General features: G+C 62.5%; 4 protein-coding genes across 6 annotated transcripts; 3 read left to right on the forward strand and 1 right to left on the reverse strand.

Annotated features, from left to right (window-relative positions):
* Positions 1–519: 519 nt before the first annotated feature.
* On the forward strand, positions 520–12,589 carry KANK3 (KN motif and ankyrin repeat domains 3). 3 transcript variants are annotated; one of them, XM_068420607.1, is made up of 11 exons: positions 520–605; positions 5,558–5,632; positions 5,935–7,647; positions 7,890–7,989; positions 8,123–8,326; positions 8,870–8,957; positions 9,281–9,500; positions 9,838–9,980; positions 10,305–10,505; positions 10,597–10,695; positions 10,947–12,589. In XM_068420607.1, exons 2-11 carry the CDS (start codon positions 5,596–5,598, stop codon positions 11,001–11,003), a joined length of 2,862 nt encoding a protein of 953 aa, XP_068276708.1. In that variant the 5' UTR covers positions 520–605; positions 5,558–5,595; the 3' UTR covers positions 11,004–12,589. The 3 variants fall into 3 exon arrangements, with proteins under 3 accessions (XP_068276708.1, XP_068276709.1, XP_068276710.1); XM_068420608.1 differs by having other exon boundaries at positions 10,950–12,589; XM_068420609.1 differs by having other exon boundaries at positions 8,870–8,954.
* A 1,953-nt stretch (positions 12,590–14,542) lies between these two features.
* RPS28 (ribosomal protein S28) lies at positions 14,543–14,977 on the reverse strand. Its single transcript, XM_068420782.1, has 3 exons — positions 14,893–14,977; positions 14,769–14,816; positions 14,543–14,665 (listed from the first exon to the last, which is right to left on the reverse strand). The coding sequence occupies exons 1-3, from the start codon at positions 14,929–14,931 to the stop codon at positions 14,543–14,545; spliced, it is 210 nt and encodes a 69-aa protein (XP_068276883.1). The 5' UTR covers positions 14,932–14,977.
* A 59-nt stretch (positions 14,978–15,036) lies between these two features.
* On the forward strand, positions 15,037–16,539 carry NDUFA7 (NADH:ubiquinone oxidoreductase subunit A7). The gene is made up of 4 exons (XM_068420708.1): positions 15,037–15,115; positions 15,237–15,286; positions 15,374–15,523; positions 16,285–16,539. The coding sequence occupies exons 1-4, from the start codon at positions 15,065–15,067 to the stop codon at positions 16,379–16,381; spliced, it is 348 nt and encodes a 115-aa protein (XP_068276809.1). The 5' UTR covers positions 15,037–15,064; the 3' UTR covers positions 16,382–16,539.
* A 930-nt stretch (positions 16,540–17,469) lies between these two features.
* On the forward strand, positions 17,470–20,282 carry CD320 (CD320 molecule). Its single transcript, XM_068420631.1, has 5 exons — positions 17,470–17,647; positions 17,907–18,116; positions 19,015–19,092; positions 19,439–19,587; positions 19,993–20,282. Exons 1-5 carry the CDS (start codon positions 17,482–17,484, stop codon positions 20,005–20,007), a joined length of 618 nt encoding a protein of 205 aa, XP_068276732.1. The 5' UTR covers positions 17,470–17,481; the 3' UTR covers positions 20,008–20,282.
* Positions 20,283–20,978: the final 696 nt, after the last annotated feature.

Raw genomic sequence — 20,978 nt, forward strand, 5'->3', positions numbered from 1 at the left:
GCCAGCACCAGGGTGACATGGGCAAGGGATCCTCCTTTCTGCAGGGTGACCATCCCCGAGGCGAGCAGGGTAGGGACGTCCCCATCCCTGGGGTGACTGGCGTAGGGGCACCAGATCCCCAGGGGTAACCAGGGCAGGGGGTCCCCCATCCCTGGGGTGATTGGGGCAGGGGACACCTCCCTGCCTGGTCACACTGGGACCAGGGACACTCCTTTGCCAGGGTAACCAGGACAGGAGAGCCTCGGGGTGACCAGGGCAGGGGACACCTCAGTCTTGGGCTCACCGGGACACCCCTTCCCCGCAGGTGACCGGGACAGGAGATAACCCCCACGGGGAAGGGGACAGGACTCCCCCTCCCCCGAGGAGAGGGGGGCAGTGGGACGCCCGAGCCCGGGGTGTGAGGGGATCTCGCCAGGGGTTACGGCCCGGGGGCGGTGCCCGTCCCGGGGGGGGCCCGGGGGCGATCCCCGCCCGCCCGCCCCGCCCCGGCCCGCTCCGCTCCCGCCCGGCCGCGCCGCCCGCCCTCGGCGCAGCCCAGAGCCGCCGGGCCCGGGACGGCGGCCCCGCGCGGGGCCCGGCTGCCGCCCAGACGCCCGGCCGACGAGGTGAGGGGCGGCGGGGCCGGGCCGGGCCGGGGCGGCGGGGGACGGGCGGCAGCGGCGGCTCCGGGAGAGGCTCCTGCGGCGGCGGCGGCGGGGCCGAGGCTCGCCCCGGTGGGGACGCCCCGCAGGGCCCCCGGAGCCGTCGCCGCCGCCCCGGGCCGCCGAGGGGCCGCTGCGGGACCGCGGCGGGGTGGGATCGGCCCCGGCATCCCCCACCCCGGGGGCTCTGGCACCGCGAGCGGGGCTCTGCCCGCGCCGGGGGGTGCCGGTGCCGGGACCGCGTCTCGGGGCCGGGCTGGGCCGCCCACCGCGGCTGGCGGGGCCGGGGAGTCCCCGGGGGGTCTCCCGGGCTGGGGGCGGGCGCCCCGACGTGCAGGGGCGTGCGGGGCGCTGCGGGCACCCGGGGGTGCCGTGGGGCTGCCGTGGGCACTGCGGGCCCGCAGAGCCGGGGGTGCTGGCAGGCTCCCCGGGGTGTTGGGGACACGTTAGGGCTGGGGGTGCTGTGGGACACCCAAGGGTACAGGGGGCCCAAAGGGCTGGGTGTTGCCTGAGGGCATCCCAGGGCACTGGGGACCTGCACGACTGGGGGTGCTGTGGGGCACCCCAGGCTGCTGGGGCCCCGTGGGGCTGGGGGTGTGGCAGGGCACCCTTGGCTGCTGCAGGCCCTGCCGGGATGCTGGAGGGCACATGGGGTGCTGTGGGGGTTTGGGGTGCTCCCTGTGTGCACACAGGGAACCCGCCGTGGGGCTGTGTGCGTACCCCGACTGTGCCTGTGCACCCTGGGTGTAAATGTAACCATTTCATCCCTGAGCAGGGCGATCCCAGGCTGTTGGGGGTTGTTGCCGATCCAGTGTGTTGTCACCAGCCCCGAGGGAATCGGGAAGGTGTTGGTGGGAAGTGCTGGTGGGAAGCTGCAGTAAGGGTGCAGGACAAGTGGTAGATGTTTTCTAGTGGAGGTGTAGGAGCCCTACAGAGCTATAGGTGTGGCCAGGCACGTAGAGCTGATACCCATGTGAGTATGTCTGCATGTGGACCATGCACAGTTGTTGTGTGAGCTCAGGGAGGTCCCCGAGGTGCTGGAGTGGGTGCAGAGCCCGAGCAGCCCCCGTGGCCTTCTGAGCAACCAGGCCAACAATGACGACAACTCCAGAAATAACAGCCCAACCCTGAAATTAGGCTGTTGAGAAGATCGAAGCGTTTCCCTTTCCCTCCCTGTGTCAGTGCCGGCGCACCCACCCGCGCAGGATCCGGCTGCTCCGGGAGCAGCCTCAGCCTGGACAGCATGGCTACGGTGGCTTGGACAAGCGGGCGCAGGGACAGCGAGTGGCACAGAGCATGGGCCAGGGCAGGGGACGGGGACAGGATGGGTGGCCAGGAAGGTGCAATGAGCCCCGGGTACCTCCTGTCTGCGGGTGACGGACACGCATGAGGGCTGGCTCCGTGTGAGGAGCCTGAATCCCAGCAGGTCGCTGGCAGCGGAGGAAGCCGTGTGCTTGCTCAGTGGTTTCCCTTTAACTTTGGAACAGCCTCAGCCCCGAGCTTCGGGTCTTATCGCCTGTGCGCAGCTCTGAGGGAAGCGTGCCTGGCCGAGATAAATCAAGTCGCGCTGGCCAGGGATGCTCTGGACTCTGTTCTTCTCACATTCCTCATGACCTCAGTGTTTTGGCTCAGGAGGAGAGCCAGGGAGAGCCCTCCCTGTGTCCGGCCCTGGCCACGCCAGTGCAGTGGCTCTGGCCGCACGTGGCTGAGCCAGGGCAGGGGCTGCCCCACTTGCCCAAAGGAGCCCGAAGCTTTACAATAGCTCCTGCAGGCCTGTCCCCTGCCAGCCCGGAGGCTTGGGGACCCAGAGGGGGGATCGACCCATGGACCATGAGGCCGGGGGTCTCCGGGGCTGACTGGAGGTGGGGCGTGGGTACTGGATGGTGCCTGAGCTGTGCCAGGGTGCCCAGGCTGCCCCGTCCCTGACAGGGCTTTGTACTGTAATTGAGGGCAGTGGTTCTAGTTTTGGCCCCAAGTTTCCTTTGTTGGCGTCGGTACGACAGCAAGAGGGGGAAACAGAGGCACAAGCCCAGGGCGAAGCGTAGCCCTGCCTCTGTGGGGACGACTGCATCCCTGCGCATCCTCCTCCTCCTCTCGCTGCTGAGCCTCCCCAGCGGCACCTCGCTTTGTACCATCCCACTGTTCTGCAGGAGCACTGGGGCTGGACACAAAGCTTTCCTTTTTCCGAAGGAAGGTGAGACCGTGCAGGGTCCCCTGCCTCCGGCACCCGGGGGTCCCTGTGCCCAGCCCCGGCAGCACCAAGCCCCAGTGCCCACGGGAGCTGCCGAAGCTGCCGAAAAATCACCCTTTGGCACCAAAGTGGCCGGCACGGTCTTCCCGGTCGGGACTTCAGCCCAGGTGAAGAGCGGCTTCTCTTTGAACTGGTGCCACGGTGATGGCAGCTGGCGGGGACAAGGCTGGCTTTGTTCGGCCGCCCCAGCAGGTGCCGGCAGTGACTGGGCCACGGGTGTGGGCACTTAACCCCCTCGCCGCTGCTGCGCACCAGGGCTGTCTGCACCCATCGCTCGTCCTCGCCAGCTCAAGCCCAGCCTGCCACTCTCCTCGCTCCCCAGCCCACCAGCAGCCCAGGGGCAGTTTGCACATCACAGGGAGCCCGGGGAGGAGTTTGTATATCGTGGGGTCCCCAGGGGGGGTTGCACATCATGGGGAGTCCACCCGAGTTTGCACATCATGGGGTCCCCAGGGCAATTGCACGTGGTTGGGACTCTGCAGGTCCCATCGCCTGGCCCGGCCCTTTGCTTCAGAGATGGGTAAAGGCAGAAGCTGCTGCCCTGGGTCCAGCTGATCCCGTTGAACCAAACAAAATGGGGGCCGAGAGCTGTGGGGGAGCTGCGGGAAGATCTCCCCCAGCTTTGGGGACGAGCAGTGCAGCCACACAGCTGACAGCAGCTGCTGGCGTCGGCTGAGGGGGCAGGACAAGGTGTTTGGGGGGACGAGCAGTGTGTCCGTGGGTCAGCGGAGGGGACAGTGGGGCAGTGCTGATGGAAGGGGCACCTTTGCGCAGGCGGGAGGAGGCGGCCCGGCGAGGGTCCCGGCGGAGGCAGCTTTTCCTGGCGTGGCCCCAGGCAGGACAATTCCCGGCCGGGCGGCGGAAGGGAGCTGCCGGCCACTTCCCCCGAGGAAACGCACCCGCTGGCTCTGGCTCCTGTTGCTCTCCCTCTTCCTCCCGTGTGATTTGCAGCGTGCGCAGAGCCCGGCGGGAAGTTTGTCCTGGCCCCGGTGCTGCTTAATGACCTGCAGCAAGGGCCGTGCGGAGGAGGAAGCCGGCCGCTTCCCAGGGCGGGAGGAATGAGACGAGGGGGGGGATGTGTGGACCCTTGTAGGCACGAAGCTGGTGGCACGGGGACAGTGAGGTGCCAGCACAGAGCCGGGATGTTCCAGGGGAGGTGGAAGCTGGGATGTGCGTTGGCTGCAGATGGGTCATTAGAGGAGTGGGAGAGCTCCAGGATCCGGCCCGGTGACTGGTGGGAAGTGTCTCATCCCTGCCCTGTTGGGCTCAACCCCTCGGCCCCACGTGCTGGGGCTGGCGGTGGGAGGCCACCTCGTCGCCAAGGTGCCCAGCCTGAGCCTGGCCCGGCGCTACCTGCGCCATGGCTGCTCCTCCGGCTTCTGGCACTTGTGTGACCAGGGTGAGCCACGGGCTGGCAACTGTAGTGGCATGGCTGGGGCTGGGGATTGTTGTGGGCAGCGGGTGCGAGCCAGGGGCCTGTGCATCGTCCCCAGGCTGGGCTGTGTGATGGCGGCGGCCACAGCATCTCTGCTCAAACGTCTGCATCCTCCGGTGGTCACGGGCAGGGGGTTTGGGGGTGGATGCGCCTGCTTCTCCACAGCCAAGGCCAGACCCTGCGCCCTGCTCTGGGCAGTGCTGAGCACAGGCTTCCCCCAGGACTGTGTCTGAGCTGCCTTTCCCCTGCGGCATGCCTCCTCCTCCGCTTTCTGCCCAAAATAGCCCAGTGCCAAATGCTTTGCCCACAGACAGCTGCGCAGCCCCACAGCCACCTGCGCCCTGCGGGCAGGGCCACCGCGTCCCCACCGCTCAGGGACTCCACGGGTCCATGGAGGGTGACGCCGTGTGCAGCTGGTGCTCCTGGGGTGCTGTCTGCCCCCATCCTGCTTCCCACCTGGGCCCAGCACCCAGATGCTGCCAGATGTTGCGGCAGATCCCAGCTGATGCTCACAGCTGGCGGCCCCCCCAGCTCACCTGTGGGCCACAGCCGCGTCCCGCTGGCTCTCCTCCAGTGCGCCCATGCCTGGCTCCTGGGGAAAACAGGCTCCCGCTTCATCTCCCCGCCTCCTGCCATGCCTCATCCTGCGTTATGGACAGGGAAAAGCAGCCGGGTCCATCCTGGGGCACCCCTGGGGCGGGGGTCGGCAGCGTGGGGCACCCTGGTCCTGCTCAGCCTGGGTGGTGAGGACGGGCATCACACCCAGTGACCGGTGGGTGCTGGCAGCTGCCTGCGGTCACGTGGTTTTGCCAAAGCGTCGATTCCCTTTATCCAAAGCAAACGTCTCCCCTGTGAATCGCACCCCTAAAGGCTACAGCCTCTTTTTTTTTTTTCTTTCCAGCCTGCTCCCACAGCGTGGCCGAGCTCTGACTCATGGCTCTGCACCCTCGGAGCTGGCAGCACGGCTGCCGTGGCCGTCCCAGCCCGGGCTGCAGAGCATTCCTTAAATGTACAAACAATCCCTGGCCCCGCAGGCAGCGCCTGGCAGCTGGCTCGAGCTTCGCCCCATGGCACTGGGGCTGGAGGGGGGCAAGGGGAGCCCGGTGGATGGTGCGGGGGGGTGGGCTGCGGGGTGCTTCCCGGGCGGGGGGCAGTGGTTTGCGGCTGCATGGGGCTCACCAGCCCCTGATTTGCAGGGTTTCACCAGACGTGACCCCGTTGTTGTTGCAGGTTGATGGTCCCCTGGTCAGCAGCATCCCAGGGAGAAGATGGCTCAGCCTGTGCCCCTGAACCAAAACCTCCCAGGTAAAGGGGCTGGGGTCGTCATCGGGCAGGGACAGCAGGAGTGTGAGAGGAGTGGCAGGGCTGAACTGTCCTGTCCTGTCCTCGTGGGTTCCCTTACCCCAGTACTGACCCTGGCACAGAGCGGGTGCCCTGTGACACCAGATGGCATGGAGGGTGCCGGGGACAGGCCACCCACCAGGACCACTGCCAGCAGCATCATGGCAGGGAGGAGGCTGCAGGCTGCAAATCCCAGTATGACCCCGCTGGAAAAGCCTTCCTGTCTCCAGCAGGTCCCTGCCTAACCGTCCCTGCTCCCCTTGCAGATCTCGGGGGCCCATTCTTGTACCGGGACCAGGACGATGGGGAGAAGAGCTCGTATTCAGTGGAAACCCCTTACGGCTTCCTCCTGGACCTGGATTTCCTGAAATACGTCGATGACATCGAAAGCGGCCAAACGCTCAAGAAAGTGCCTCTGCCTCGCAGGGCAAAAGGGGCCCGGCAGCCGCCCAGCACCCTGCGCAGCCCCAGCAGCCACACCAGCGCCTGGACCTCCACCGAGTCCCTCGCCTCCACGGCCAGCGAGGAGGGCAGGACCATGCTGCTGCTGTCCCCACGTGGTCGGGCACCCCCAGAGCCCCCGAGCAAGCTGAGCTCCCACCCCATCTCGCCACCGCCGCCGGTGCGGCTGCTCCCACCTCCCACCCGCAAGTGCCTCGTGCGAAACCAGCGGGTGGAGAAGACCTTGCTGGAGACAAGCAGGAGGCTGGAGCAGGAGCAGGGCCATTTGCAGGAGATCAGCGGCCCGTCCCACAGTGGCCTGCCAGGTGCCCCGGGTCAGCCGCCCCCCTGGGTGCCGGCGGGCGCCGAGGGCCAGGCAGGCTGGGGACGGGCGAGCCCCGGCAGCTCAGGGCGCAGCACGCCGGCAGCAGGGCTCAGCGCGGCCCCGCTGCAGCACGTGCGGGAGCAGATGGCCGCGGCTCTGCGGCAGCTCCGGGACCTGGAGGAGCAGGTGAAAACCATCCCCCGGCTGGAGAGGCAGATTTGCGAGCTGAAGAGTGAGAAGGCGAAGCTGATGGAGAAGCTGTCGTTGGAGCCCGGTGAGGCTTCTGGCCACCCCCCTGTCTCCGAGGCGGTGGCAGGGAGCGAGGAGCCGCCCCGAGCGGGGCTGGAGGGCGAAGCAGAGCCAGCGAAGGGGCGAGCGAGCAAGGTGGCGGAGCTGAGGAAGCTGACGGAGAAGCTGGCCGTGCCGGAGCGGGGCAGCAGGGCTGGGCTGGGCAGGAGCTCCAGGGCAGCTGAGAGGCCGTGCCGCTCCGTGGCGGTGGGCGAGGACCGGGCCATGACCGATGCCGTCTTCTACTACCGGTCGCAGCAGGAGGGCAGCGACGTGGCAGACAGCAGGGTGAGGGAGCGCAGGGACGCGGCCGTGTGGGTGCTGGAGTCCTCGCTGGGGCTGGCTGGTGAGGCGGAGCGGGAGCTGGAGCTGCTGCAGCAGACGGTGGGGCACCAGAAGGAGGTGATCGCCCTGATGGAGGGGCACCTGCAGGAGGCCACGCGGGAGCTGGAGGAGCTGCGGCTGGAGGTGTGCGCCCGCCGGCCCCACGGACGGGCGGACAAGGGGGTGACGGCTGCACCGGAGGTGGCCGAGGCGCTGGTGGAGGCGGCAGTGGTGACACAGAGCCGGGCAGCCGGAGACTCCCGGGAGACGGCAGAGGCAGGCGTGGAGTGCTGCCCGCCCACCGCCTGCGTCGGGGTGGGCTGCCGCCCCGACGGGCGCGATGTGGCGGTTGGCCCTGATTTGGCCACCAGCTGTGAAGACAAGGGCAGCCAGACTGATGCAGGCCACGCTGGCCCGGCGGACGAGGAGATGGAGCCTGGCATGGGCGACACTCCAGGCAGCCCATCGGCACAGGGCACGGGAGCAATGGAGGGGATGTGCCAGGGCAGCCCAGCCCCCGGGGCCGTGCCAGAGATGATGTGCAGCAGCCAGGACCCATCCCCGGCGCAGGATGGCGGAGCTGCCCCGAGCGCTGCAGCTGGTGAGTTGGTGCCAGGGATGACACCAGGGTCTGGGTTGGGATGTCCCTGTGGGAAGGGAGAGGGTGGCCCTGTTGGGGACAGTGCCTGCAGGGCCAACGCTACCTGTGTCACAGGGGCTGCCTGCACTCTGCCCATGTCCCTCCCACGCCCACCCTGGGGCCTGGCGGGTTTGGGGTGCCCAGGCAGCCCCGCAGGGAGGTTCCTGCTAGCTGGCCTCTGATGCCCTTCTCTCTGCCCCCAGGAGCCCTGAAATCCATCATGAAGAAGCGGGACGGTCCTGCCCGGAGCGAGGCCGAGGGCAGCAAGAAGAGCCTGCAGTTTGTGGGCGTGCTGAACGGGGAGTACGTGCCGAGGGGCTCCTGCCACCTCCCTGGGCCTGCCCCAGCCCCCAGCATCCCCATCCAGCGACAGTGTGGGGCCTGGAGGGGACCAGCTGGGTGCTGTGTTGCCACTGAGCATCCTCCCTCTGTGCAGGTATGAGAGCACATCCAGTGAGGAGGAGGAGGAGGAGGAAGGAGACAGCTCCTCTGAGAAGGCTTCAGCTGACAGCTCTGACAGCGAGGAGCAGGGGGACACCGAAACCTCGGACGAGGAGGCCGGGGAAGGCGAGCAAGAGCCAGGCCAGGAGGGCGAGGGGGCCGGCGTGACCCTGCCAGAGCCCCCCGAGGTGAAGGAGAAGTGAGTGCCGATGGGGAAGGCTCCCTGGCTCCGCGCAGCCAGGAGCCGTGGGCTGGCCCCGGCCCTGCCAGCTCGGGGCGTCTGCCCTGGTTTCGGTGCAGCCGATGGGAAAAACACATTCGGCTCCTGCAGAAACCATTTGGCAGGAAAAAATCCTTCCAGCTTCTTGGGTCTGCTGAGGAAAGGGTGAGACCGAGGCCCCAGATGCCTCTTTGCTGGAGAAGATAGTGTGGAGGGCGGGGGCAAAAATCAACAGCCCTTAATGGCATTTTTCAACAAAAGGAAACAATTTGGCCTAAAAATGTGTAAATCGTGCCTGAGCACGTCCGTATAAGGCTTGGTTCAGTGGGGGTTTGCAGCGGCTGGAGCTGCCAGGGTGGAGGCACCGGGCTGGTTATTGCACCGTGGGGAGGTTGTGGAGGGTCGCAGGCATCGGGGAGAGGAGCGAAGCCTCCGCGGGGGGGGCTCGGGGTGCCCCTCACCCACGCGGCTCTAGTGGGGCGGCGCAGCCCTGCACCACAGACACACTCGTGCTCTCCCCAGGTTCGAGCTGAGCCCCAGGATGCGGGAGGCCTGCCTCATCGTCAAGACCCACCTGGGCCACCCCGGTGCCACCAAAAGCAAAGAGGTGGTGAGTGGGGTGCTGCTGGTGGGACGGCTTGCCTGGCCCCTGCAGGGTCACCCAAGGGTCGGCCAGCAAAGCCTGGCTCAGCACCTTCCCCCAAAACACAGCCCTTGGCTCCAGGCTTTGGCCCAGATACCCCAAAACTCACATAGACTCAGCTCGGGCCATCCCAGCGTGGTTTTGGGGTTTCAGGGTCCTGCCCTCACCCAGTCCCCCCTGGAGCAGAATTTCTGCTCCCCGCCGGGGTCAGCAGCGGGGGGTGGGCGTGGGGCCAGGCAGGGCCTCGGGGGGAGCCGTGGCCCCAGCTCAGCGCCGCTCGCCGCCCACAGTTCACCAGCAGCAGCCTGGTCCTGCAGGAGTGGTTCCGTCTGTCCAGCCAGAAGTCATCCGTCCCCGACACAGTCGCCAACCACCTCCTGGCCTTTGCCGAGGTCTCACCGGCTCTCCTGGCCCACGTGGTGAACCTGGCAGACGGGAACGGCAACACGGCCTTGCACTACAGTGTCTCGCACTCCAACTTCCACATTGTGCAGCTGCTGCTGGACACAGGTCGGTGCCCCCCACCCCCAGAAACGTCCCCCTGCCACCGTCCTGCTCTGTACCCTGGGTCACATCCTGGCCACGCCAGGTATGGGGGGAAGGCACTGGCAGCGGAGGGGCAGGGAGAGCTGCCCTGGGCTGTGTCCGTGCACAGGTGGGGGGGTTTGGGGACCACCCCAGCCCTTTGGGAGCCCAGATATGATGGGGGGGTGCCGTCAGCGGGTCTGTGCCCGTGGGGCTGTGGGACAGCTCACAGCATCCTGGGTAGGGCGGGAGCCAGGCACGTGGCTCCGTCCATGCCTCCCCCCAGCACCCTGAGCCCTCTCACCTCTGCCCATCCCCACAGGGGTCTGTAACGTGGACCACCAGAACAAAGCTGGCTACACAGCTCTCATGCTGGCAGCGCTGGCGGCCGTGGAGCAGGAAGACGACATGAACGTGGTCAGGAGGCTCTTCAGCATGGGCAATGTCAACGCCAAAGCCAGCCAGGTTGATGTGGGCTGGGGGCCACCACATCCTGACCCTCTCCCCCCACCCCCAAGCACCTGCCAGGGCCACACTCAGCTCCTCCAAGGGCAGGACTGTGGCTCCAAAACCCAGAGGGGCCAGTACATGGGGAGAGCAGCACATTAGGGAGCTCCTTCTGCCTGGCATCAGGGCTCTCAGGTCTCACTCACACCTCACCTCCAGGCAGGGAGGTGCTCAGAGACCGTGTGGGCACTGGGGATGGCAGTGGTGGCTCCCGGGGATGGGGGGAAGAGCAGGTGGCACAGCCGGGGCAGGAGCAGCCTGGCAGCATCCCTTGCCTCACAGGCTGGCCAGACGGCGCTGATGCTGGCCGTCAGCCACGGCCGGCAGGAGATGGTGGAAGCCCTGCTCGCCTGCGGAGCCGACGTCAACCTGCAGGACGAGGAGGGCTCGACCGCGCTGATGTGCGCCTGCGAGCACGGCCGCGTGGAGACGGTGAAGCTGCTGCTGGCTCAGCCCACCTGCAACATCTCCATCGTGGACAGCGTAAGCCTTTGCCGCTGGTGCCCAGGCATGCTTGCCCACCCCACGTCCTGTCCCCCAAACCTCTTCCCAAGTGCTCTCCCTTCCTTTTTAGGATGGTAACAACGCCGTGGCCATCGCGCTGGAGGCTGGCCACAGCAACATCGCCGTGCTCCTCTACGCCCACCTCAACGGCACGAAGGCGCAGCTGCCCGTGAGTACCACAGCCCCCCGCCCCGGCACCTGCCCTGTCCCACACCAGGGCCACAGAGGTGGCACCGTGCCACCAGCTCAGCTGCACAGTGGGCAGGTGGCCCCGTGGGAGGGGACGGGGCTGTGACACCGATGATGCTCCCCAGGAAGGGGTGAGAGCTGCGTGTCACGTGCTCAGCACATCCTCAGTAGCTGACCAGGAGTCACTAGAGGGGTCTCTGGTGACATATCGTGACTCTGCTCTCTCTGCAGCAGGGGACATCACCGACAGCCACAAAGAGCCCTGGGAGCCCAAAGAAACCAAATTAGAGTGACCTTGGGATCCAGCCAGGGGCCAGCCGTGTGCCAGCCAGCCACCATCAGCACTGGGCTGTGATTCATGTCCCCTCTCCTGCCACTCCTTTGTGTGCTGAATCGCCCTCTGCAGCTGCAGCTGCTTTAATCCTCCCGTCAATAGAGCAGGCGCCTTCCCTGGGCCTCGCTCGCCTGTCTCTGCTGCTGGAAGCAGCACATGCACAGCCACCTCGCTCCACCGAGTGACAGAGGAGCCAAGCACCAAGTGATGTCGGGGTGGGAAACGCAGCATTGCCCTGCTCCCCATCAGCCCTGCTCCCCAGCACGACCGCTGGAGCTGCGCCTCCCCCGAGCCCTCTGCGAGTCGCTCATCACTGGAACAGCAGAAAACAAATCCAGTGGAAACAGCACCTGGTTTCTACTCTCTCGGCCAGCTCCCAGCAGCTCCGGGAAGGCAGCAGAGCTGGTGATGGCGAGCAGGGCTGCGGGAGGGTGAGCGCTGGCTCCCAGACCCTGCGGTGCTGCCGGGGGGAAGCAGTGCTCAGCAGGCAAGTCCTGCGCAGCGAGGGGAGAGGGGACACAAACCAGCTGGTTAACGCTGCCTCGGACGAGGGCTGGGAGCACTTCCAGACTGAAATACTTGCCCTTCTTTTCTGGCATTTCCTTTCCTGGCTGAAATCTGAATTTTTTTTCTAGCACACGCACACAAAGCAAAAAAATTGCATTGCTTAGTCAAAGGATGGAGTTCAACATGAAATCACTTGGTGATTTGATTTGCTCAATTGGAGCAAAACTTGTGGGCACTCGGGGCTGCAGCCAAGCTGACAGAAGGGGGCTGAGGGCCACGAACACATTTAGGGACTGAGTCTGCCCAGCCAATACCCCACAGAGGGAGCGGGGGCCTTCTCCCAAGGGAAAGAGAGCAATTACCTCCTAAACATCTCCCATTTTAAACAGTCTCATAGCCGCTGAGTGTGAAGGCAAACAGAGCCCACAGCCAAGTCCCTCTCTGCTCACTCCTTCCCAAAGGAGAGGAGAGCAGCTGAGGATGGCTCCGGGAAAAAAAGATGAGCAAGAACTCAGAGAGAGCCTAGGGCCCACGGAGATGGACACGTATGTCGGAGGAGGTGTGTGCGTCTGTGCGAGTGTGTGTGCACCAGGCGGGGTGGGAACAGACAAGGTAAGGACTGAGGACCAGGAGGAAAAAGAAAAAGGCTTTTGCATGTGAAGCCGGCTCCGCTCTCCAAATCCTTCACAACAGCAACGCCTGTCACAGCCCCCATTTCTGCTCCTTGGCCCAGCCCCCCCACCATCACTCTTGCCCCACGCAGGCCTGGTCTGAGCCATACTGTGAGCTGGGAAATGCTCCCCAAGAAACTTGTTCTGGGCAACGTGCTGCTCTCCTCGCAGTGGGCCCGTTTCAGCTTTGCTCTGAAGTTAATACACAATGCTCACAGCCACTCCCTAGTACGCTGCTCTGTATGTATTCTGTACTCACCGCTTTCATCTCACAGGTTTGTTTACTGCTATTTTAATACTGATGTTTATTTTTAAGATATAAATAAAATTTAAAGTAAAATTATTTTGAAATATTACAGTGACCATCAGCAGTCTCCTGCCTCCTTGTCTGGCTCAAGATAAAACCCCCAGAACAGCTTCAGCAGAAGGACAGCCTGGCACAGCCCTTGCCCTCAGCGGGTGCCCGCACATTTCAGTTCACTCCCTGAAAGTTTGTGAACTGGCTACATCCATCAGCCTGGTTTTCTTCCAGCTGAACTGTCCAAGTCAGGAACCATGGTGTCTTCTGGCCTGTTTCACTTCACAGAACCAAGCAGGATGCTGGGACCAGGTGTAGCCCTTCGCTACCCTTGGTTCACCCTGATATTAAGCACCCAGATAAGCAGCTCTGATATTACACTGCATTATTGAAGGGCAGTCATCAAATTGGGAGTGTGGATGCAGTCTCCTCCCGCCTCACACAGCCAAGGGCCACATTGAACCCACTGGGATATCTGTAAAGAGCTACAGCTGCTCTGAGCCACCCCCACTACACATTTACCTCTGTCTGGCCACCAGCTCACAGCTGATGCCTCCTGTCTCAGTCACTCAGCAGAGTCAGGGCTGGCAGCTGCCAGAGCAAACGCTCTTTAGTCACTGCTAAAGCTGTGCCAGGAACAAACAGTAGCCAGAGAAGTAAACTCCAAGGCGGACTTCTTGCACTCACAACTAGCTCCTGAGAGCTCTACTGCGTCACACGAATCAGTGGAGCATGGACTCACTCGATGCTCTCTAAAACACCACCACATCAAGCAACAGCACGAGCACATATTGACAAGGGCTGTCTCCAGAGCACAAAATCCACCTCAGGCCACCCATGAGCTGCCAGGGCACAACTAGCACTTGCAGGAGAGAAAAAAACTACAAGCACTCTTTCATCACCAGCCCTAACAGCAATCCTCACTGTCTGCCTAAGTTGAGTTATTTGAACACCTATTCCAGAAGTGCTCTCCTCAGCTTTAGGATACTCAAACCCTCAATCCCACCTGCCACTAAAATGCCTTAATTAATTTGGGACATTGAAGGATGAAGAACACTCCCATCAGAGGCCACAGGATCAGGAGCCACAGACCCGACTCGGTTCAAACACACCACAAACCAGTATCACTCTATCACCAGATGGAAAATACCAGTACTTAAAAACCAACCCTTGAACCGTGACAGTTTTCAGGCTCATTCCTGATCCTTTCAGCCTTACTTTTACTTTATATAATATCCTAAAATAATAAACCCTTCTAGCTGATTGTGTGCTGGAAGGGAAAGCTGAGGAAGAAAATAAGCAAGATCTTACTAACTCTTCTAAGGGGAGAGAGACAAGTACTTACTCTCTGTGAGTGACTGCCAGGAAAGACAGCAAGCAAGTGTATTTATAGCAGCATTCATAGAATAGCTTTCTGAGGACAGAAAGACAGAAGCAGCAGACTGTTACTTTGCAAGCTGGTACAAAGCTCGACTTTCAACTTGTAATTAAATTCCACACAAGTCCAGTAAGTTTAGCAGTGCCACTTTACCACTTACATACAGAAAAACACTCACCAGAGAGGTCAGGGTTAAGGTTGCTGTAATCAAAACAGAGAGTTAGTTTTGTTGTGACAGGTTAATAAAAATGCAAGAACAAGGTAATATTACAATGAAGGTATTACATGTAGCCCCAGTAATAAGCAGGGTGTGCTTCTGTCCCTCTGCTGAACCCAACAACAGAAGGCAGGTGCATAAGGACTGACACAAACCAGAGCACAGAGGCATTCAGTAAGTGAGACCCAGGCAAGGGACTACTGGAAAAACCCTTTATTACAGTCAGGCAACGGCCACACTCCTCTCCCTTCTCCTCTCCACTCGCGACCCATCTCTGGCTGAGCAGATGCCAACGGGCTGCTCCGAGCAACCGCCGTAAGGCTGCATCACCTGTAACACAACACGGAGGCCACAGAAGTTCAGAGCAGCGAGCCCCTGGGGGATGCCCAGGCCTCTCGCTCCCACCGCTGGCAGCCCCGGACTCACCGCAGCCGCCGGGCCTCACGCTCTGACTCCAGCAGTGTCAGCACATCGCCCTCCCGCACCGGTCCTTTCACGTTGCGGATGATGGAGCGGCTTGTATCGTCCATAAACTCCACACGCACCTGCGGGGCAAATAGACGGCGTCAGCCTAGGCCCGGCCCCGCGGCACCTCTCCCCAACCAGGCCCGACTAGGCCTCGACTAGGCCCAACCAGGCCCCGCTCACCTGCGTGCACTGCCCCTGAGACCCGGTCCGGCCCAGCACCTTGGTCACCTGCGGGAACAGAGCAGGGGTTCAGCACACAGCCCCGGCCCCGGTTCCCCGCCTCCCCGGTATCCCCCCACCTCACCCTGGCCAGCTTGATGGGCTGCACGCGACTCGTGTCCATGGCGGCTCCACAGCGCGAAAAAGGTCCCCATCCCCCCTGCGCAGCTTTATATAATGCCCAATCTCGCGAGACCCAGCATGCAACGCGCTTCCCCCGCCCGCCCCGCTCCTCCCTGCCCTTCACAGCGGCCAAGATGGCGACGGCCACTCGCCTCATACAGCGGCTCCGCAACTTCTTGGCGGGGGTAAGGGTGGACGCGGTCCCCAGCGTTTCATACGATGCCGGGGGCCGCGCACCTTCCTGGGACGCTGCCCTGCACCGGCGGCTGCCGGCATCGTATGAGACGCTGTCACCTTGTCTTGCAGCGGGACCTCCAGGCCAAGCTGTCTCTCCGCTACACGGAGATCTCCAAGAGGTACCGTCGAGGCGGGCCTGGGCTGTGGGGTTTCGGCGTGAGGTGAAAAAACTCACGTTCTTGGAACCGTTTTGTCTCTTTGTTTAGAAGCCAGTCGCCGCCTCGGCTCCCCGTGGGTCCCAGTCACAAGTTTGCCAATAATTATTACTGCGGCCGGGATGGACGGCGAGAGGCTTTGCCGCCTGTCGTGGTCGCGACAGCGCAGAAAACCCTCGCTGCGGGGGCTCAAGCGGGCAGGTGGGTCTGACCTGGTGGGTCCTGCAGTGCTGCCGCTCTCTGAGCTGATCGGGTTTAAGCCTTGTTTGACTTACACTGCAAATACAGAACTCTTCTGATAAGCAGTGCTGGATTTCACAGCTTGGGAGAAGAATGCTGAACTATTCTTTGTGTCTGCGTCTCTTCTTGGATAAATGGGATGGCTGGAAGTTGGCTTAACAAACCCCTCTAGCTGGAGTGAGTCCAAAGAAGGGCAGCAAAGGTGGTGAAGGGTCTGGAGCACAAGTGTGATGAGGAGCGGCTGAGGGACCTGGGGGTGTTTAGTCTGGAGAAAAGGAGGCTGAGGGGAGACCTTCTCGCTTTCTACAGCTGCCTGAAAGGAGGGTGTAGCAAGGTGGGGGTTGGTCTCTTCTCCCATGTAACAAGTGATAGGACGAGAGGAATCGGCCTCAAGTTGCCCCAGGGGAGGTTTAGATTGGAGATCAGGAACAATTTCATCCCCAAAAGGGTTGTCAAGCACTGGCACAGGCTGCCCAGGGCAGTGGTGGAGTCACCATCCCTGGAGGGATTTAAAAGCCGTGTAGATGTGGTGCTGAGGGACATGAGTTAGTGGTGGCCTTGGCAGTGCTGGGTTAACGGTTGGACTCGATGATCTGAAAGGTCCTTTCCAACCAAAACGATTCTGTGATTCTGTGGTAAAACCTGTGTTCCTGATTAAATCAGTGTCTTGTTTTCATCGTGTTATTAAAGCCTCTTTCTCTCTCTTCCTTCCTATACCCCAGTTCAGGCTCTGCAGTGACAACAGCTGAGAAAAAGCCGGTGACACCAGGACCAGCACTTAAGAAGTGGGAAATTTCAAAAGACCAGCCCTATTTGTGAGAAATGAACATGACGAGGCTGAGCGTGCAGGTCACAGTTCGTTACAGAGCAACACTCTAATGGGGAAGCCTGCAGTGGAGTTTGCTACAGCAGTGCTGCACGAACTGGTCCTTGTGCTGCTGAGGCCTGACTAATAAATGTATTTAAAGCTGTGATTATCCCTGCCCCCCCGCCCCCATTTTGTCTGTTCAATTTGAATTACCCAAATTACTACTCTTTAATAGTGTTTTCAGTGTAAGGTTTTCTTGAGGGAATAGCAACATAGTGCATGCATTTGAGCTTGGGCTCAGTGGATTTGTAAGCCACCTGTGATCCTACTTCAAGGTGAGACCCAAAACTACACCTGAGACACCACTTGGGGATAGAGCTGAATAAACCGCGCCCCAGCCCAGAAGGGCCTGATGCTCTGATTCTGCGGTAAGGGACAGGAGCGCGGTGGCCTGTGGCACTCTTGCCACAAGCGCCCGGTGCCCCGGTCAGCCTGCCCTGCTGCAGCTACACCTCAGACGCTGAGTGCTGCAGTCCGGACCCTCCGGTGACAGCAGGTGAGCGGGGCTCGTGCTGCGGTGGCTTGGTGATGGCCGTGAGCTGCGCTGGTGGCTTCCAGTGACCTCTGAGAGGCTCCTGTTCCCCCGGAGCGGCGGGAGGACGCTGGGAGAGGGAGTTAGGCCGAGCCTTCGCGCAGCCACCTGCGGCCGCCAGCAGCGTGATCCCGCCGCGCCAGCGAACAGCGGAGAAGGACATCGAGGGGAGCAGAGACGGGCGGCGGCGCGGCCCAGCCCCGCAGCGGCCTGGGAGCTCGCCCGGAGCGCACCGCCCCGCTCAAGCCGGGCCGCGGCCCCCGGGAGACGGGGCTCGAGTGAGGGGGGGGCGGCCCGCAGGGAGCTCCGGCCCCGCCGCCCCCCGCTCCGCTCCCGCACAGCCCCGGCCGCGGCGGAGGGTCCCGGGGGGGCGCGGCGGGGGGCGGGGCCTCCTCAAGGGCACGGCCCCCTGCGCCCCGTCCGCGCAGCCCATTGGCGGGCGTCATATCAGAGCGCGGCTTTATAGCGGCGCTGCGGCGGCAACGGCTCTACGGGCGGGGGAGCGCGGCGCGGCGGGGCATGGCCCAGCAGGGCACGGCACGGCGGGGCACGGCCCGGCAGGGCACGGCACGGCGGGGCATGGCCCGGCAGGGCACGGCGCGGCGGGGCATGGCGCGGCGGCTCCTGGTGCTGCTGCTGGCGCTGCTGCCGGTGCTGCCGGTGCTGCCGTTGCCGCCGGAGAACGGTGAGCGGGGGGCGGGGCCGGGGGCGCGCGCGGCCGCACCGTGTCTCGGTTGTGCCTATTGGCTCCCCGCGCACGCCCTTCGCTCTCATTGGCTGGTGCGCTTGTACGCCCCGCACGCGGGCTCAGCTCGGGGCGAGGGGGGGGTGGGGTGGTCCTCGCGGGCAGGGGGGTCCCGCGGCTCCTCACTCCGCATCGTCCCCCTTCCCCCCCGGCGGGGTCCCTCTCTCACGCCCCGCATCGTCCCTGTCCCCCCCCACAGGGTCCCTGCCCGGCTGTCCCCCGGGCTGGTTCCGGTGCGCGCCCGGCGCCATCTGCTTCCCCCGGGAGTGGCTCTGCGACGGGCACCCCGACTGCGACGACGATGGGGACGAACGGGGCTGCGGGACGGCGACGCCGGCGGAGCCAGGTCCTGGCGGCGCTGGGGTGGCCCCGGCGCGGAGCTCGGCGGTGCCGCCCCCCGGCAGCGCAGGTACGGGGGGGTGCGGCCGGCGGCGCGGCCCCTTCGCTCGGCCGGGAGGGGCTGAGCCGGCGGGGGGCGGCGGGCGTGCTCGGGGGGCGACGGAGCAGCCTAAAGCCTCGGATCCCCGCGGTGTCCGGCCTCAGGCCGCTGCGCTCCTCCGGGCAGGGGAAACGCTGCAGGGTAGGCCCCACCTCGAGCTTCCTCCTGCGAGACCCCCCGGCGCTCCCTCGGGAAGCGCCTTTGAAGGACCTTCCTCCAGAACACGCGGTTCTGGCTGCTTCCTTCCGACGAGCCGGTGACATTGGCGGCCCTGTCCGCCCTTCCGCGCTCCTGTGACCTCTGGGGAGCGGGCGGGCTGCAGGGAAAGGGCCGGGGGCAGCGCTCCGGGCCGTGCGGGGGGGAGCAGAGCAGCAGACGCTGGTACCTGGCGAGGGCTGCCAGGACTGTGTGTGTCTGCTGCTCTGCTCCGAGGTGCCTGGGAGCTTCCCGTGTCACAGCTTCCTTCCCCGGGGGCTGCTGTGGCGGCTGGGAGCTGGAGCACCGCGGATGTGGAGAGCGGGGGGATTGCTGCAGGCGTGAGCACTGTGTTGGGATTGGATGCCTGCACCAGTTCAGTGGGTCGGTGGGGAGACGAGCAGCGTTTTGGTTGTACCTGGGGCTTCCCGGTGCCGTGAAGAGAGGTTAGGATGCTGCAGCTTTCCCTGTTATGTGTTTCCAGCAGGACTTTTTTCTTCTGATGTGGTCTAATCACAGTAAAGCCAGATAAGGTTTTGCTTAAATTCCAAAAGGCCTCTTGGCATGTGTGAGGTGAACTGGGAACTCAGCCAGGTTCAGACTGGAGACTGCTTTGAATGCTGACCATAAGGTGAGCTGGAAGCCTGATGGACTACTTGCTCTCTCCTTGCAGAGGCTTCAGCTACGCCTGTGCCTGGGGGCTCTGTGCCATCGAGGAGTCAAGGCCGCATGTGGATCTTGATTATTGCAGGTATGTGACACTCAGAGAGTGCTGCACGTGGTCTTGGTCCTGGCTTGGGCTATAAATTGAGTATCCTGATGGAGTTTATTCCAGACCTGTATCAGTAGCTGCTTTCGCTGGGCTGGGATGGCTAGGGAAGGCCTCACACCACAGCTTAATCATTCCTCTGACTTGGACACCCTATGTCCTTGGAAAGGCTATTCCATGCGAGCTTGCACTAACTCGCTTCCGCTCTTCCTTGAGGGAAGCTGCTGATCTCCAGCTGTTGGCTAACGCTGTTGAGTGACAGAGCCCAGTGCTGATGTCCAGAGCAGATGCAGTGAGGGGTTCTCTGCTTGTGCACTCTCCTCTCTAGTGCTCCTGAGCATCCTGGTAGCTGTGGCTTCTGTTGCTGTGTGGGGCCTGTCCAAAGCAAAAAGCAGATCTGACATCTTCAGTCTTGAAAAAGCATCCAGGGAACAGCTGATACCTGACAGGAGCCAGACAGGCCCATTTCCCAGAAGGGTAAGTTTCTTGCACCCCGTGTGCTCTGTATGCGTGAGGGAGAAATGCCGCCTTGCCCTGTGTTTCTAGCCTCTAGAGCTTTCCCCTCTCGGGGTGGCTTTTCCCAGCTGTTCCTGCTGCTGGTCAGCCACACGCTTGGGGTTTCAGTCTGAAATCCCCTTATTTTCCTTCCTGGCAACCAGGCATGAAGGCTTTTGCTTGACTGCAGAGGCAGTTGCACAGCCTAGTCTGAGAAGATCCTGGCTTCTTTTGATAGTGATGTGCTGGTCTCTGTCCTTCCTCTGCTGCCAAATACACGGAGTGCTCGTGCTAAGTTACTAATCTTCTGGGGTGGATTGTTTTCCTCCATCAGGTTTTTGCCCAAAGGACTGTCAATAACCAGGTGTTTTTCTGTTCTTGTAACAGGGATCTTTACCATGAGGTGATGAGGTGGGACTAGCCTGGTCCTCCCTGCTGCTCACCACAGAGGCTGTTGGAATTGGACATAAGCTCACAAATCTGGGTTGTTACACTGGAATAACAAGAGGATGCTCCCCTTGTGTCACGGTTTAAAGCTGGGCTGGCTATTAACCAGGTGGCAGATGCTCTCTGTTAACCCTCTCCCCCCCCCCCCAAGGGAAAGGGAAAGGGAAAAGGGAGAGAGACTTATGGGTTGAAAAGTTAAAACAGTTTTAATAAACTATAATATTGAAAAAGAGTATAATAACAATAGTAATAGAAATAATCAAATATATACAAATATATACAAATATATACAAAGCCAAGACTGAGAGCTTGGAAATCCTCCTCAGGCAGAGTTGCTCCCCCCAGCACAGGCAGAGGGGAAAAGGCAGTACTTCCCCCCAGCACAGGCAGAGGGGAAAATGCAGTAGCTCCACCCAGCACGGGCAGAGGGGAAAATGCAATAGCTCCCACTGCCATCATACCTGCAGGCTTTTAACTGGAAACTGGCAAAGCTGGTACCAATCAGTGGGAGACAGGAGGGCCCCTCCCTCCTGGGCCCCACCTCCAGGAGGCAGTGGGTTAGTGATAAATAGGAAAGTGAGAATGACGTGTGTGGGATGGAATACCTCGTTGGTCAATCTTGGGTCACCTGCCCTGTCTGCTCCCCCCTGCAGCTGTGACCCCCCTTTGACTCTTCACTCGTAAGCAGTGAGGAATTTAGCAGTGACCTTGGTTTCTCTAAGACTAATTGGCCTGGTTTGGGCCAAACCAGGACACCTTGGAAATGGCTCTTAGATTGTGGGACTGTTCAGCTCTGGAAATAGCACAGGACCTTCCCTGGCGCTGTGAAATCACCTCTCACAAAGGCGGTGGAAATTTCTTCATTGTTCTTGCCTCCAGGGGCTCTTAATGCTGATTCTCACCAGAGTGGCCTTGGACCCAAAGAT

Source organism: Nyctibius grandis, chromosome 31, assembly GCF_013368605.1.
Source record: "Nyctibius grandis isolate bNycGra1 chromosome 31, bNycGra1.pri, whole genome shotgun sequence".
Taxonomy (NCBI): Eukaryota; Metazoa; Chordata; class Aves; order Nyctibiiformes; family Nyctibiidae; genus Nyctibius; species Nyctibius grandis.

Excerpts from the sequence above, each read along its gene's own strand:
- KANK3 (XM_068420607.1), top strand. The coding sequence starts at position 5,596 with ATGGCTCAGCCTGTGCCCCTGAACCAAAACCTCCCAG. Across the intron at positions 7,648-7,889 it reads TGCCCCGAGCGCTGCAGCTG|GAGCCCTGAAATCCATCATG; the intron begins GTGAGTTGGTGC and ends CTCTGCCCCCAG. Across the intron at positions 9,981-10,304 it reads TCAACGCCAAAGCCAGCCAG|GCTGGCCAGACGGCGCTGAT; the intron begins GTTGATGTGGGC and ends CTTGCCTCACAG.
- RPS28 (XM_068420782.1), bottom strand. The coding sequence starts at position 14,931 with ATGGACACGAGTCGCGTGCAGCCCATCAAGCTGGCCAGG. Across the intron at positions 14,817-14,892 it reads AGCCCATCAAGCTGGCCAGG|GTGACCAAGGTGCTGGGCCG; the intron begins GTGAGGTGGGGG and ends CTGTTCCCGCAG. Across the intron at positions 14,666-14,768 it reads CTCAGGGGCAGTGCACGCAG|GTGCGTGTGGAGTTTATGGA; the intron begins GTGAGCGGGGCC and ends TTTGCCCCGCAG.
- NDUFA7 (XM_068420708.1), top strand. The coding sequence starts at position 15,065 with ATGGCGACGGCCACTCGCCTCATACAGCGGCTCCGCAACTTCTTGGCG. Across the intron at positions 15,116-15,236 it reads TCCGCAACTTCTTGGCGGGG|CGGGACCTCCAGGCCAAGCT; the intron begins GTAAGGGTGGAC and ends CTTGTCTTGCAG. Across the intron at positions 15,287-15,373 it reads TACACGGAGATCTCCAAGAG|AAGCCAGTCGCCGCCTCGGC; the intron begins GTACCGTCGAGG and ends CTCTTTGTTTAG.
- CD320 (XM_068420631.1), top strand. The coding sequence starts at position 17,482 with ATGGCCCAGCAGGGCACGGCACGGCGGGGCACGGCCCGGCAGGGCACG. Across the intron at positions 17,648-17,906 it reads GCCGTTGCCGCCGGAGAACG|GGTCCCTGCCCGGCTGTCCC; the intron begins GTGAGCGGGGGG and ends CCCCCCCCACAG. Across the intron at positions 19,093-19,438 it reads GTGGATCTTGATTATTGCAG|TGCTCCTGAGCATCCTGGTA; the intron begins GTATGTGACACT and ends TCTCCTCTCTAG.